Source organism: Ovis canadensis, chromosome 19 (genome assembly GCF_042477335.2).
Source record: "Ovis canadensis isolate MfBH-ARS-UI-01 breed Bighorn chromosome 19, ARS-UI_OviCan_v2, whole genome shotgun sequence".
Taxonomy (NCBI): Eukaryota; Metazoa; Chordata; class Mammalia; order Artiodactyla; family Bovidae; genus Ovis; species Ovis canadensis.
In genome coordinates this window covers 16,299,113-16,314,649 of record NC_091263.1, presented here as the reverse complement: position 1 = coordinate 16,314,649, position 15,537 = coordinate 16,299,113, and the positions used below count along the sequence as shown (strand labels likewise).

The window sequence follows — 15,537 nt, the reverse complement described above, 5'->3', positions numbered from 1 at the left end:
CAAACCCACAAAACGAGCGGGTGGCAGGCGTCCACGCGGCTCACACCATGTCCCCATCTCCTGCTGCGGGCCGGAATCGTTCAACGTGTCTCCACGTCACACGGACGCTCCTCAGCAGGTTGCACTGATCCTTTTCACAGTAAATCTGCTTTGAAAGGTAGTTGATTTTTAGTCCATACCAGTTCTGGAAATTAAGCATCCCAAAGTGAAGTTGCTCTTTCCCACCAACTTTATCTCAAACGCCGAAGGTTGGTGCCCGAGTCCACAGGAGCCGGGCGGCACCGAGAGGTCCCTCAGGCCCCACCTCCCCGCCCGCGCGGCGCCGCGCCGCCCTGCGCGTTCTCCGCTGCTACGGCAACCTGAGGCCGGCGTCCGCGTCTCCACGGCCGCAGCACGGCCGCGAGTGACTGGCTGAGACGCCCGACGGGCGGAACAAGAGGCGTCGGCATTGGCTGAGGCCGCGACAGTTGGCGGCCTGAAGGAGGATTTGACTGGAGCACCAACGGTGCTGCTGGCAGCGGTACCCCTGAGACTGAGGGGACAGGGCGCGAGGTGGGGGCTAGGAGGACAGGCCCCCGAGCCAGAGCAGCGTGACCGCCGCAGACACGATGAGATGCGCATCGGCCTGAAGGAGGGGCCCTCCCCCGGGCGGTGAGTGAGTCGTAGACAAGCCTCCCTCCGCCGGCTCGCGATTTCAGCAGGGTCTCCAGAGAGACGCCCGCGGGTGCTTGCGGAGCAGCCTGCGGCCTCGCAGTGAGCGCTCCTCGGCAGGAGGCAGGGCAGAGGGTGCGGGCTGTCGGGCTTGCGGGAGTCACTGTGAGCCTGTCTCTTAGCAGACGGGTGATGTTGGGCGGAAGGATGCCCGGTAAGTGTCATCGACGATGCGTGATGGTCCTTTCAGGTCCCTAAAGTACTTACTCTGTTTACAGGAAGCCTGAGTGTGTCTCTCCCAGTTTGCTCCTAAACCTCTGGAGACTCCTTCATAAAACCCTTTACGGGCGTCGCTTCTCTGCCTTCCCCTTCCATGGTGCTGTCCTGACATTGCCTCTGCTTCTCTGCTCTACGTGGGTGAGCCTGTCCAGTTCCATGCCTCCAGGCAACACATGTCTACTGATTCCTTGAAAACCTCCACCTTCAGCCTAGGCTGCTCCACTCGCGCCAGACCCCAAAACCCAGCTGTGTGAGTTAGCTCCACCCGTGTGCAGGCTTAAACATCATCTTCCCGGTTCCCACGGAGTGTCTCACCTTTGGATTCCTTATCTGGGGCACCAAGACACCAAACCCACATTTGGACAATTGACATTTACTGCCTCTGCTTCATTTCCACCAGTTATGAAGGCGGTGCCTTCTTCATAGCTGGCAAATCAGTTCCCACCTCACTGTCGCCCTTCTTGCATTATCATTTCCACCAGTATTTTCGTTTAATTCAACAAGGGTCCACCTTTCCCGACTGTCCCTATCTCATCCATTTTTCATCTATTGTTAGATTGATGTTTCTTTAAAAACATATAAGGGCATTTCACTTCCTGCCGAGACTGCCTGTCATGCCATCCAGACTTCCTGGTTAGGCCTTCGCTCAGCAGTTCTGCCTTTGTTCCTAGAACAGCTGCCTCTTTCCGGTGTGTGCTGATTGACCTGCTGCTCTCTGCCTGCCGTGGACTCCACTTCTGTGCCTTCCCCAACCCTGCTGTCACTCCCCAGTCACTCTGTGTGTGTCATGCGTCTGCTTCATCCTCTAGACACACACTCGGAGGGCAGAGGCAAGGTCTGTCCTACTCACCATTTGTCATATCTGTCAGAGTACCCTGCGTGTAGCAGGGGCTCGATAAATACTGGTTAAACGAGTGATTCTCTAAAAGGAGAAGTTACTGTTTTTCATGGCATCCAGTAAAGCTTTTACCTGTGAAAGATGAATGCTGAATTTACAGGTTTTACTTTGATTTCAAGATCCTTGGTGTTGAAAACTACTTCAATTCTCAATCTATATTTCATGCTATAATCATATTAATGGTAGCTGCTGTTATATGACATAAATTTAACATGGAAAACAGAGAGTACAGCGTAGTTTGCAAGAGATGGGCTTTTTTAAAAATATAAATTTATTTATCTTAATTGGAGGCTAATTACTTTACAATATTGTATTGGTTTTGCCATACATCAACATGAATCTGCCACGGGTGTACATGTGTTCCCCATCCTGAACCCCACTCCCACCTCCCTCCCTGTACCATCCCTCTGGGTCATCCCTGTGCACCAGCCCCAAGCATCCTGTAGCCTGCATCAAACCTGGACTGGCGATTCATTTCATATATGATACACAAAAATAAACTCAAAATGGATTAAAGATCTAAACATAAGACCAGAAACTCTATAAAACTCCTAGAGGAGAACATAGGCAAAACACTCTCTGACATAAATCACAGTAGGATCCTCTATGACCCACCTCCCAGAATATTGGAAATAAAAGCAAAAGTAAACAAATGGGACCTAATTAAAATTAAAAGCTTCTGCACCAAAGGAAACTATAAGCAAGGTGAAAAGACAGCCTTCAGAATGGGAGAAAATAATAGCAAATGAAGCAACTGACAAACAACTAATCTCAAAAATATGCAAGCAACTCCTGCCACTTAATTCCAGAAAAATAAACGACCCAGTCAAAAAATAGGCCAAAGAACTAAACAGACATTTCTCCAAAGAAGACATACAGATGGCTAACAAAAACATGAAAAGAAATGGACTTTGAATCAGATATATTCAAACCCAGGTAATATGGCTTTGAATCCTGGCTCCAACCATTTGGCTTTGTGACCCCTTGTCTATGGCTTCTTTATCTGTGCAATGGGATAATAATAACACTCACCTCATAGGGTTATTTTAAAGACTAAATGACTTGATATAACCTATATCAAGTGCATAGTGCCTTAGCTTAATAATTTTTCACATGGGTAAAAAATGGAAGCACTCACTGCTATATAGCAGAGGTAGCTCAGCCTGCTACTCTGTGACAACCTAGAGGGGTGGGAGGGAATGGAGAGTGGGAGTGAGGCAGGTTCAGGAAGGAGGGGACACATGTATACTTATGGCTGATTCACGTTGTTGTATGGCAGAAATCAACACAACTGTAAAGCAATTATCCTCCAGTTAAATTTTTTTTTAAATTAGAAACATTCACAAGGATGTTTGTAGCTGCTTTAGTCACAATTACCAGATATCTGCAAACAAAAGATGTCCTTCAGAGAGGGAATGGATAAATTTATTGTGGTGCATCCAGACAATGGAATACTATTCATAGCTAAAAAGAAATTCAGGGACTTCCATGATCTGTTGGTTAAGAGTGTGCTTGCCAGTGCAGGGGACATGGGTTCAGTCCTTGGTGGGAGACGATCCCACATGCCTCGGAGTGACTAAGCCTGCACACCATAACTACTGAAGCCGGGCGCCTAGAGCCCATGCTCAGGAACAAGAGAAGTTACCACAACTAGAAGCTTGCCCACACAACTGGAGAGTAGCCCCCACTCACCACAACTAGAGAACGCTCTCGCATAGCAACAAAGACCCAGTACAGGCAAAATAAAAAGAAATAACTATTAAGCCATGAAAAGGCACAGAGGAACCTTCAATGCATATTATTAAGAAGAGTAAGAAGCCAATCTGAAAAGGCTATATACTGTATGATTCCAACTATATGACATTCTGGAAAAGGCAAAACTATGGGCACAGTGAAAAGATAATTGGTTAGCAGGGGTTAGCAGGGGGTGGGGTGGAAGAAACAGGTAGAGCACAGAAGATTTTTAGGGTAGATTTTTACATACTCTGTATGACATCATAATGGTGGATACATGCATTATGTCCAAACACATAAAACGTATAACACCTAGAGTGAACTCCAAAGTAACCTGTGGACTCTGGATGATAATGATGTGTTACTGTAGGTTCATCCTTGGGGATAACTGTGCCGTCTGCGAGTAGTATTGATCGTGAGGGAGGCTATGCTAGTGTGTAGGGGGTACATGGGAAATCTCTATACCTCCCTCTCAAATTTGTGGTAGACCTAAAACTGCGCTAAAGAATAAAGTCTTTAAAGAGTAGAACAAGAAGCACTGAAGTTTGGAATTGTGAAATTTCCATGGTCAGTTCACAACAGGTAAAAATCAGCTAGTTCAGTCAAGTGCAATTTCTAGGACATCATCCTATAACCCAGTCACACCATACTGCTTGGATGTGTACATGGTGCTAAGTCATTTCAGTAGTGTCTGACACTTTGCTACCCCATGAACTGTACCTGCCAGGCTCCTGTGTCCATGGGATTCTCCAAGCAAGTATAGTGGAGTGGGTAGCCATGCCCTCCTCCTGGGGGTCTTCCTGACCCAGGGACCAATGTACATCTCTCATGTCTGCTGCACTGGCAGGCAGATTCTTTACCACTGTGCCACCTGGGAAGCTCACACACTAGACTGCACTGCTTGATCACAAACTTCTGTGTACAGCAAGAGCTCTGATACAGGTAAAGGGCTCAAGTGAGAGCTTTGTGTGCATTTGATGAAGCCAAGGTGCTCTGCCAGATAAGGATGGGGCAAAGTAAAGTATAACCAGCAAAGTCTCAAGTAGGTAAAGAAAGGCCTGGAGTGTCACCCTGCCTGTCTGAGCCAAACAGACTTTGAGGACAGTCAGAGTAGACTGCATGGAGCCCTTGAAGAGGTGGAGAGGAGATAAAAGTTTTCTGGGTGTCCAGCAGGGAGCAAAACCAAGACCCTGTGCTTTCAAAGCCCAGTTTCCCAAGGGTGGTAGCTCAGAATCTGTAGAACTCAGAGTCTCACCCCAGATGCCTGGGTTCAAATTCCAGATCCACCACTGCTGTACACAGGGCCTCTGCTGTGTTACTTAATCTTAGCACCTCAATTTCCCTGCATGTAAAATGGAGTTGTTGTGAGCCTTACATGAATCGGTAGAGACAAATTTCTTGGAACTACGGTGGGTATCATGGCATCCAGTCCCATCACTTCATGGCAAATAGATGGGGAAACAGTAGCTGACTTAATTTTTCTGGGCTCCAAAATCACTGCAGATGGTTTTTGCAGCAATGAAATTAAAAGATACTTACTCCTTGGAAGGAAAGTTATGACCAACCTAGACAGCATAGTAAAAAGCAGAGAGATTACTTTGCCAACAAAGGTCCATCTAGTCAAGGCTATGGTTTTTCCAGTGGTCATGTATGGATGTGAGAGTTGGACTATAAAGAAAGCTGAGCGCCAAAGAATTGATGCTTTTGAACTGTGGTGCTGGAGAAGACTCTTGAGAGTCCCTTGGACTGCAAGGAGATCCAACCAGTCCATCCTAAAGGAAATCAATCTTGGGTGTTCACTGGAAGGACTGATGTTGAAGCTGAAACTTCCAATACTTTGGCCACCTGATGCAGAGAGCTGACTCATTGGAAAAGACCTGTGATGCTGGGAGGGATTGGGGGCAGGAGGAGAAGGGGACGACAGAGGATGAGATGGCTGGATGGCATCAGCGACTCGATGGACATGAGTTTGATTGAGTAAACTCTGGGAGTTGGTAATGGACAGGGAGGCCTGGCATACTGCGGTTCATGGGGTCGCAGAGAGTCAGACACGACTGAGTGACTGCACTGAACTGAACTGATGGTGGGTATGTAGAAGTTCCATGTACATGTTGGCTCAGCAGTCCCCAACCGTTTTGGCACCAGGGACTAGTTTCATGAAAGATAATTTTTCCACAGACTGGGCAGCAGTGGGGGAGGAGCAGGAGATGGTTTCAGGATTTATGATGTCACTGCTGATCTGAGAAGAGGCGAGCTCAGGTAGTAAGGGAGTGATATATAGCGGCTGCAATACAGGTGAAGCTTGGCTAGCTCTCCCGTTGCTCACCTCCTACTGTGCAGCCCGGTTCCGGACAGGCTCCAACAGGTACTGGCCCATGGCCCGGGGGTTGGGGGCCCTGTGTTAGCTGTTTCTATTATTCTTTGCTTGGGAGAGAGAAATAAAAGATGAAAATAAAGCAGGATGTGGGGGATAGAAAGTGTCACCATGGGAACAGGTTATATGGCTTGAATTTGGAAATGATTCTTACATTTTTGAGACCTGGTCTTCCACAGGAAAGTGAACTCTACCCATACTCATATATCCGCCTGACATGTGTGATTAAAAAAAAATCATGAAAATGAGCACTGAATAAAATAGATGGTTTCTCATTTGGTAAAATGATGCTCATCCATATCTAGATGTCAGAGTTCCCTTCATCTCAGCTGAAATCTGCAAGTCATCATAAAGGTCATGCTCTCACACCCATGAGGCCAGCTGAATTCAGAGCTTATTCAGTCTTGTATTAGGAATAGTTATAGTTGACAAGAAATCTAGCTTTATAACCCCCAAGAGAATCAAAACAACAAAATGACCATCAAATGGCACATATCTAAACAAGAGACTTAAAAACCCTTCTACAAAAATTGAAATAAAAGCAAGAGGCAGACTGGATAACGCACAGCAGCCTTAACATTGATCCTGGGCCATCAGGAAAAAGTCACACAATATTTAGTGTATTTTGCATAAATGACAGGGAGTTGTTAATTGATTTGAGAAAAATGTATCTGAAGTAATATTTTATTATTAAGGTGATAATCATTTACCTAGAAAATTCACTTAGGCAAATAGCAGGATAAATGCAGCCAAAAGGAAGAGTTAGTATAGTTAATAAGGAGGGCCCTGCCTGGCCTTAAGTTCCTGCTCATCCACCAGGGACTTACAGCTCTGTGATTCCAAGAAATTACTTAACCTCTGTGGGCCTCAGTTCTTTCATCTGTGAAATGGGGACAGTACAGGTAGTTGCCTTATAGCTTTGTTAGAATTATATTAATATTGGTTAATGTATGGAAGCAGAATGGTCCTGGCACAGGACAAGCCCCCATAAAGATTTGCTTTTATTGTTGTTACTGTTACCAGATATGAGATATTGGCCAAGTTGCTGAAACTCAGTCAGTGCCATCATCTGTGAGCTGAAGATACAACCTAGCCTCATCCCAGGGTTGTGTAAGGATTAAATGAATACAGCAAAGTGCCTGTAATAGTAAATCCAAACTAACATCAGAAGTAACAAATTAAAATGAAGACTATTTGTGGCATTAAAAACAGTGGTTTTTTTTTTTTTTCATTTTGTGTCAGTGTTTGTCATTTGTGAACCAAAGTCAGTGAATACGGGTAAATGACTTCAAATAAGCATGACAAGCTCTTCAAGCTGATGTAGTAGTAATATTACCAATAATAGTATTTAGAAAAACTGTCATAACAACAACTGAGCTAGCTACCGACAGCTTCTCTAGTTTTGTTTTGTTTTGGGCCCTACCGTGCAGCACACGGTAATCTTAGTTTCCAAACCAGGTATCGAACTTGGACCAACAGCAGTGTAAGCGCTAATCTTTGGACCAGGGAAATCCTCTAGACAATTTTAAAAGAGTTTATTTTTATTTAATCCCGACTACCATCTTATAATGGGGATATTATTGTTTCTGTTTTCTTGTAAATGAGGAAACTAATCATCAGAGAGGCCCAGGGAGTTTCTGAGGTCACTCAGCGGGCAAGTAGACACCAGGTCTCCTGCACCACCGCTGCATCCCAGTCATGTAGCAAGAAGACTTCACTGCCCCAAGCCTGTTAGCACTCATCAGCGGAGACCACGGCATTCACACGACGTGCGTATGCGTGTACATGGGCTACGCTTGACATCAATGCCAATACACATCTTTCCTGTAGGAAGTGTTACCGTCCCATTCGTGTATGTTTGAGGCAGCTCCTATTTAACACTATTTTGTGGCTTCCATGTGTTTTTAAAGAGACTTTGGTAAAACCAACATTCTAGAACTAGACGCTGGTCAGCTAGGGCAGGCATGTCCTTTGCGAGAGTTTTTTCATGATCTTTATTCTCCGTCTATAGACAGCGGTCCTCCAGTTACACCTGGGGCTTCCCAGTCACTTTCACTGGGGATTTGTCTGTGCATTCGTTCATTCAGCAATCATTGATTGAGCGCTTCCATTTTGTTATAAACCAGCAGCGCTGTGCTGGGTGCTGTGGGTGAGCAAACTCTCTGTCACTCACATCCCTGACTAGTATATAGTAAACTCAAGGAGCCAGATATGCATCTTTATTGAATTATTGCTGGAATCTGCCTCTTTGTTAAGAGCTTCAAGGCATGGAGATAAGAGAAAATTCCCTTGAGATGGATGAGCCTTCCAGGTCTTTTAGCACTAATCTGACCCTTCAGTCCAGGAAAAATGCGTCTGGGCCCAGGTCTGAGTGGAGCTATTGAGAGCTGAGGCTTCATCTCATAGGACACTCCTTATGTTTTGTTTTTATGCTGAGAGAAACGGGAAGCCCATGAAGGCTCAATTGGTCAATTTTATACCAAAAAAAAAAAAAAATGCTTTTGATGCTATGCAGAGAACAGCCTTGTTGTTGGGAAGAGAGAGAAACTGGAGGTTGAGAGTCCGTTTAAGAAGTGGTTCCTGCAGTTCAGAAACCGGGGGGTTCCTGCAGGGGGCGGTGATGCGGATGAGGGTATAAGCGGTGAGGATGCAGAGATGCAGGCAGACAGGAGCCACACTGAGTAGAAAGGTAGACTAATGAGTGAGGGCCTGAGGAAGAGGAAGTGTCATTCTCCCCAGGTTCATGCCCAAGGGCTGCTCTTGATTTGAGGCTATTTGAGTCTTCTGTTTCAAGTGTTGGCTATAGCCCAGGAGGTCAGCATCAGCTGTCCAGCCCAGCTCATCTGCTCCCTGTTATCCCCAACCCCACCCCACCCACCACCCCATGCTCCAGACCCATCACACACAGCTTTCCAGAGCTCTTTCATCAGCCCCCACTGGGCTTTCTTTCCCTTAAACCCATTCAATTTATAACCTCCTTGGGAAACTAATTTTCTCTGCTTTTTGACATTTCTAGTGTTCCTATTTACTTCCATGCATTAGGCTGAACCATAAGAAATTGTTCTTTTTTTTTTAAGGCCCAAATATCAGCAGTTGCACCCCACTCCAGTACTCTTGCCTGGAGAATCCCATGGGCGGAGGAGCTTAGTAGGCTACAGTCCACGGGTTGCAAAGAGTCGGACACGACTGAGCGACTTTGCTTTCACTTTCATGTTGCTTAACCTCCACATTCCTGATTGCCTGCACATGCTGAGTTATGGACAGATGCTTTTGAAGCCTCCAGTAGTGTCTTGTGCACAGAGCACAAAAAATTAAATATGCACTTAATAAGGAAATATGATTAGATGAAGCAATTTTATTTTGTGGCTCAGAAAGTAATTCAGTGCTGCCGTTTGTTATGAACATCGATGTGTTCATCTGGTATTCTCTTTATTCTTTGAGGGTCTGGTTGGTTGGGCTGAATGCATACTCACTTATTATCATGATTTATTTCCATGAAGGCTGACTTTGTGGGGGAATGCATTTTTTTTTTCACCATGTCTTATTCAATACAGTAGCCTCAGTGTCTGCCATATAAAAAGAGATCAAAAATTGTTTCCTGAAGGAATGAATGAATATCATTGTCACCTTTCTCTGTCACACAGTATCAGAATTGAATGTAATCTTACTATGTTTGGAGGTCAGTGAATAAAGAGAAATTTGACGTGCTGCTTTAGTTGTTTTTATCAACTGGTTAATATAAAGTCTTTCTTCAAACCACCTGGACCTTTTTCCCTTTACAGTGTCACTACTTAGTACATGGGTCTCAGGCTCACTTTCTCTAACAGAGGCATCCTCTGCACTGTGTCCCAAGTAGGCCTGTGTGAGCAGCCACACAGGCCTGAGCACCGGCACAAATGCCACGCAGGGGCAGTTGAGGGGACCCATAGGAGCTCTGTCCCATCTGTAGCATTGTCCTTTGTCACAAAAGGCTTACTAATAAAATGGGAAATAGGAAAATGACACTGATGTCTGTTGTCATATATTCCTGTTAACTTTTTAAAAATTGGGATATAATTGCTTTACAATGTTGTGTTAGTTCCTACTGTTCAATAAAGTGAATCGGCTGTATATACACATATATGCCCTCCCTCTTGGACCTCCCATTTGCCCCATCCCGCCTCCAGGTCCTCACAGAGCAGCGAGCTGAGCTCCCTGTGCTTACAGCAGCTTCCCACTAGCCAGCTAATTTACTCATGGCGGTGTATATATGAAACAGCACTCTCAGTCCACCTTGGGTTAGATTCACCAGAAGAAGATGAAAGCAGACACTTAGAGTCGTGTCTAACCTATGATGTTGTTTAGTCGCTCGGTCGTGTCCAATTCTTTTGCTCCTACCCCACAGAGGGTAGCCTGCCAGGCCCCACTGTCCCTGGGGTTCTCCAGGCACGAACACTGGAGTGGGTTGCCGTGCCCTCCTCCAGGGGATCTTCCCGACCCAGGGGTGGACCCCGTGTCTCCTGAACTGGAAGATTCTTTCCTGCTGAGCCGTCTAACCTCTAGCAGTTGCACAGTAAACATTCGGAGGAATGAGCGGGAGGTAGTCGGGATGTTCTTCTTATTTTTGGTTCTTTTATCCCCCAGGCGCTTGTTTAAACAGAAAGCAGAAGGTTGTTTAAAGAACAAACTGTGCTAGGGAAGCTGTCAAGCCTGCTGACCCGGGAGCAAGGCCCTGACAATACTTGCCTTTCACTGACGCCACTTCGGCCAATGGCAGTTCTGTTATAACTGCACCTTTGGCACCGTGTGATGGTTAAAACTCACCACCTACCTAGTTCTCATGAGTGAACCTGGATGAATAGGTGCATGTTTGTAAGCACACCAAAGTCCAGGAGGCGAAGTTATGCAAGCATTGTTTGTTATATGTCAACCTTTGCTCTCATCTAAGGGCCAATGTCAACAAATTCTCCTTTTCCGTCTCCCTCTGAGTTGCCTTTAATATTTAGACCCTGCAGGTGAGCTGGACTTTGTTCTGCTTCTCTTCCTAAAAGTGCCTTATGGCCTCAGACACATTTTCCCTCTCTGAGCCTCTGTTTCTTCCTGTGTCCGACGAAAGGCACTGAATCCTGATTGGCACCAGGGGACCTATAGGTCTGCTTTGCTTGTCCTAGACCGGTGTCTTGTTTTGCTTCATTTAAACAATATATTTATTTTATTTACTTGGCTGCTGGGTCTTAGTTGCAGCATATGAATCCTTAGTTGTGGTATGTGGAATCTAGTCCCCTGACCACGGGTCGAATCTGGGCCCTCTGCCCTGGAAACATGGAGTCTTAGCCACTGGACAGGCCCCTGTTCTGCTTCATTTTTAATGTGCTTTTGAAACCCTTTAAGGAGGACGTACCTTCTCAGGCCTCGCTGAAGCTCTGCTGCTCGGTCATCTACTCTGTGGGTGTCATTCATTTAAAGGTGTTCCTGAGCCTGGAAGGTGCCATACCCCTGATACTACATGTTCCAGGAGGGCCTTGTGATAACTGTCTGTTCTGCCATATTTCCCACTGAAGAACCATAACAATATGATACAAGAATCAAGCCCACAGTTTAGAGACTCCCTTTGTGAGCTACAGTAGGTAGGAACAAGTCCTATTTCTTAACAGTTCTTTTGCTTTTTGATCACTATTAACATTTCTGGGTGTGTTTTATTTTCCGGTGGTTTGTCCAACATAACCTGATGCTTTCTGTGTAGTCTTTATAATTTTCTAAAGACCAAGCTCCTATATCTGTGAGGTTAAGTGTAATTATTCTTTGTAAAAAGAGATGCATTGTCTATTCTCAGAGCACTTTGCTAAATAAACTGCTCAAGTGGCCAACACACTGGTTTTCCTTGACTGTGCCACGTGGCTTGTGGTCGGGATCTCAGTTCCCCGACCAGCGACGCAGTGGAGGCATGGAGTACTAACCACTGGACCACCAGGGAAGTCTCCCAATGCACTTTTAATGTTTATTTTGAAATAACTTGAGAATTGCATAAAAGCTGCAAAAATCGTACAGTGAGTTCCCATGTACCCTCCACTCAGCTTCCCCTAACGTTAGCAGCCTGTGGCACCGTGATACAGTTGTCAAGATTGAGAAAATATCATTTAACCAGTACATTTGAACACATTTTCCTTATTTTTGGTTGGTCTATGTGAATTATATCTTTTTTGAATCCTATCTTCTTTTATGGAGAAGGGAATGGTAACCCACTCCAGTATGCCTGCCTGGAGAATCTCAAGGACAGAGGAGCCTGGTGGGCTACAGAGCATGGGTTCACAGAGAGCTGGACACGAGTGAGCAATTAACACACATACACATTTTAACCACTTTTTTCCCTCAAATTTTTAAAGGGACTTTAAGAAAATATGTGTATAAGTAAAGGAACTGGAGCAATGATTTCTCACTTTGCATTTCCAGCTGTTTGTGGGACTGAAAGTTCTCTGTTTTTAATACCTCCCTGAGCACAGACAGACTGCATCTTGACATCTGACATGGAGGTTAGCCGTCATTCTGTCAAGCAAAGAAAGAAAGACTTCCTGTTGTTGGCACAAGTAGTTCTAACTTCCTTTTGTTAGAGGGGTTCACTATACTTCTCAAAAATAATAAACTCTTAGTTTATTATTAGTTAGGCCAAACTCTTACTGCTGTTATGTTCTAAGTACTATTTGTTTTGTTTGTTTTTTTAAAAACTGTCCTGATAGCTCAGTTGGTAAAGATCTGCCTCCAGTGCAGGAGACCCCAGTTCGATTCCTTGGTCGGGGAGATCTGCTGGAGAAGGCATAGGCTACCCACTCCAGTATTGTAGCCTAGAGAATTCCATGAACTGTATATGTATAGTCCATGGGGTTGCAAAGAGTCAGACATGACTGAATGACTTTCACTTTCTTTCAAAAGGCAGTAAGGGCTTCCCAGGTAACTCAGCTGGTAAGGAAGCTGCCTACAATGCAGGAGATCCTGGTTCAATTCTTGGGTTGGGAAGTTCCCCTGGAGAAGGGATAGGCTACCCACTCCGGTATTCTTGGGTTTCCCTGGTGGCTCAGATGATAAAGAATCTGCCTTCAAGCGGGAGACCTGGGTTCAATCCCTGGGTTGGGACAATCCCCTGGAAGAGGGCATGGCAATCCACTCCAGTATTCTTGCCTGGAGAATCCCTATGGACAGAGGAGCCTCACGAGCTACAGTTCATGGGGTCACAAAAGAGGTGGACATGACCAAGTGACTCAACACAAGCATAAAAGGCAGTAAGTAAAATGGAACAATTTACAAAGATGCAACCTAAGTGATTAGAAGGAAAAACTTCTATTTGTGGGATTTGAAGATATTTCCTGAAATGAATCAAATGAGGCCATGTAAGGATCTCTCAAGCAGTTAAAGCAACTGGGGAATAACAGAATTTCCAGGCAGAGAACCTGAAAATCATGTCACAGATATTCACCATGTTGTTCAATTAGTGGGCTTGCATTTGCACAATTTACATTAATTACAATCAATTTTACTGTGGCATGGGTATCTCTGTCATATGTGTTTTCCCTGTAAGTACTAAGTGAAGTGTGTGTCTCTGATGTCTTTCTTTTATTATTAACCCAAATTTCAGATAACAGGAGATAGGAATTACTTTTGAGAGTTTCTTTTTAAAACTGGGTTTAAAATTCAAAAATGAGTCAGAACTGTGATTATGCCCATAACTGACTAGGGCTGAGAACCCCAGACCATTTGACTATCCTATAAAGTATGGAATGCTTTGTCTCTCTGATCTGAGTTAATATTTGGGTTCCATGGCTGATAGGTACAGAGGAAAGATATGAATGTTTCTGTTCGTAAAGTAATATGCACTTGTACTATGTTGCTCGGGTTGTGTCCGACTCTTTGCAACCCAATGGACTAGCCCGTCAGGCTCCTCTGTCCATGGGATTCTCCAGGCAAGAATACTGGGGTGGGTTGCCATTTCCTTCTCCAGGGGATCTTGCTAACCCTGGGATAGAACCCACATCTCTTATGTCTCCTGCATTGGCAGGTGGAGTCTTTACCACCAGTGCCTCCTGGGAAGCCCAAATATGCACTTGTATTTTATATATAATCTTTCATTTCTATAACCCATTCCCCCTTTTAAGAAAAAAATACTAAATTTCATCTTTTCCATTTAGAATTAAAGGAAAGTCCCCATATGAATACATGTATTTGTGTAGCAAGTATTATAATCTCTGGCCTCATGTATAAAATAAATATCGGAAAATGAGTGGTTTTCTATTTTTATTTTTAGCACAGGAAACTTAAAAAAAAATGAAACTGTACACGGAATCCAGAGAAATAGGATTTTGGGGTCTCAGTAAAGAGCCTACACCCAGCCACTCTCACCCTCCCCTGGTTGTCCTAGAATTGACAATGACGGAGTTAGTCCTTTCAGGCACCACATGGAGGGCAGTGGTTTTCAGAGAGTCACCTAGCATCACTGTGAAAACAATATTGTTATTTGAAAGGAGAGACCTCAGTTACCTAGAACAGTACTAGTCAGGTGGTCTTTCAGACTAGTATGTCCACGGGAGAGAAGTACAAAATTGAGAGCAAGCATTGAGAAATATTTATGGCAATTTGACATTGCCATGCTGTCCGAGCACATGATCAGTGATGGACTTATTTTGCTGAATAAGATACGTTGCTCAGTCAGAAGTGTTGGCCCATAATAAATTGGAAATTAAAAAAAAAAACAAAACAACTTTATAGATAATTTGAGAAACACTGCTCATGAGTATTATCTTATTTGTTGTTGTTCAGTCCCTAAGTTGTGTCCGACTCTTTGCTGGACTGCAGCATGCCAGGCTTCCTTGTCTTTCACTATTTCCTGGAGTTTGCACAAACTCATGTCCACTGAGTCAGTGATGATATTGAACCATCTCATCATCGGCAGCCCTCTTCTCCTTTTGCCTTCAATCTTTCCCAGCATCAGAGTCTTTTCCAATCAGTCAGCTCTTGCATCGGGTAGCCAAAGTATTGGAGCTTCAGCTTCAACATCAGTTCTTCTAATGACTATTCAGGGTTGATTTCCTTTGGGATTGACTGGTTTGATCTCCTTGGTGTCCAAGGTACTTTCAAGAGTCTTCTCCAACATCACAATTTGAGGACTCTAATTTTCTTCCTAAAGGTTGAATAAGTCAGATCAGGGGTACCAGTCTATGGCCTGTTAGGAACTGGGCTGCACAGCAGGAGGTGAGCTGCAGACAGGCAAGTGGAAGCTTCATCTGTATTTACAACCACTCCCCATTGCTCACATTGCTGAGCTCTGTGTCCTGTCAGATCAGCAGTTGCATTAGATTCTCATGGGAGCCTGAACCCTACTGCAAAGTGTGCACGTGAGATATCTGGGTTGTGTGCTCCTTATGAGAATCTAATGCCAGATAATCTGATTCTATATTGTACCATTTAATTATTTCATTATATATCACAATCTAATAATAATGGCTTAAAACTCAACATTCAGAAAACGAAGATCATGGCATCTAGTCCCATCACTTCATGGGAAATAGATGGGGAAAAAGTGGAAACAGTGTCAGACTTTACTTTTGGGGGCTCCAAAATCGCTGCAGATGGTGAC

At 44.6% G+C, this 15,537-nt stretch overlaps 1 protein-coding gene across 4 annotated transcripts in view; it reads left to right on the top strand.

Annotated features, from left to right (window-relative positions):
• Positions 1-409: 409 nt before the first annotated feature.
• The window catches only part of NEK10 (NIMA related kinase 10), a 278,135-nt gene continuing 263,007 nt past the window's right edge, over positions 410-15,537 (top strand). For 2 of the 4 annotated variants that reach the window (XM_069561145.1, XM_069561144.1), the window contains exon 1: positions 410-651. Coding sequence is in view for 1 of the 4 variants with exons in the window: in XM_069561142.1 (XP_069417243.1) it covers positions 614-651 (38 nt within the window). In the remaining 3 variants the exon portion in view is untranslated. Of the gene's footprint in view, positions 866-15,537 lie in introns of all 4 variants that reach the window. The other 2 variants (XM_069561142.1, XM_069561143.1) reach the window with 2 other exon arrangements.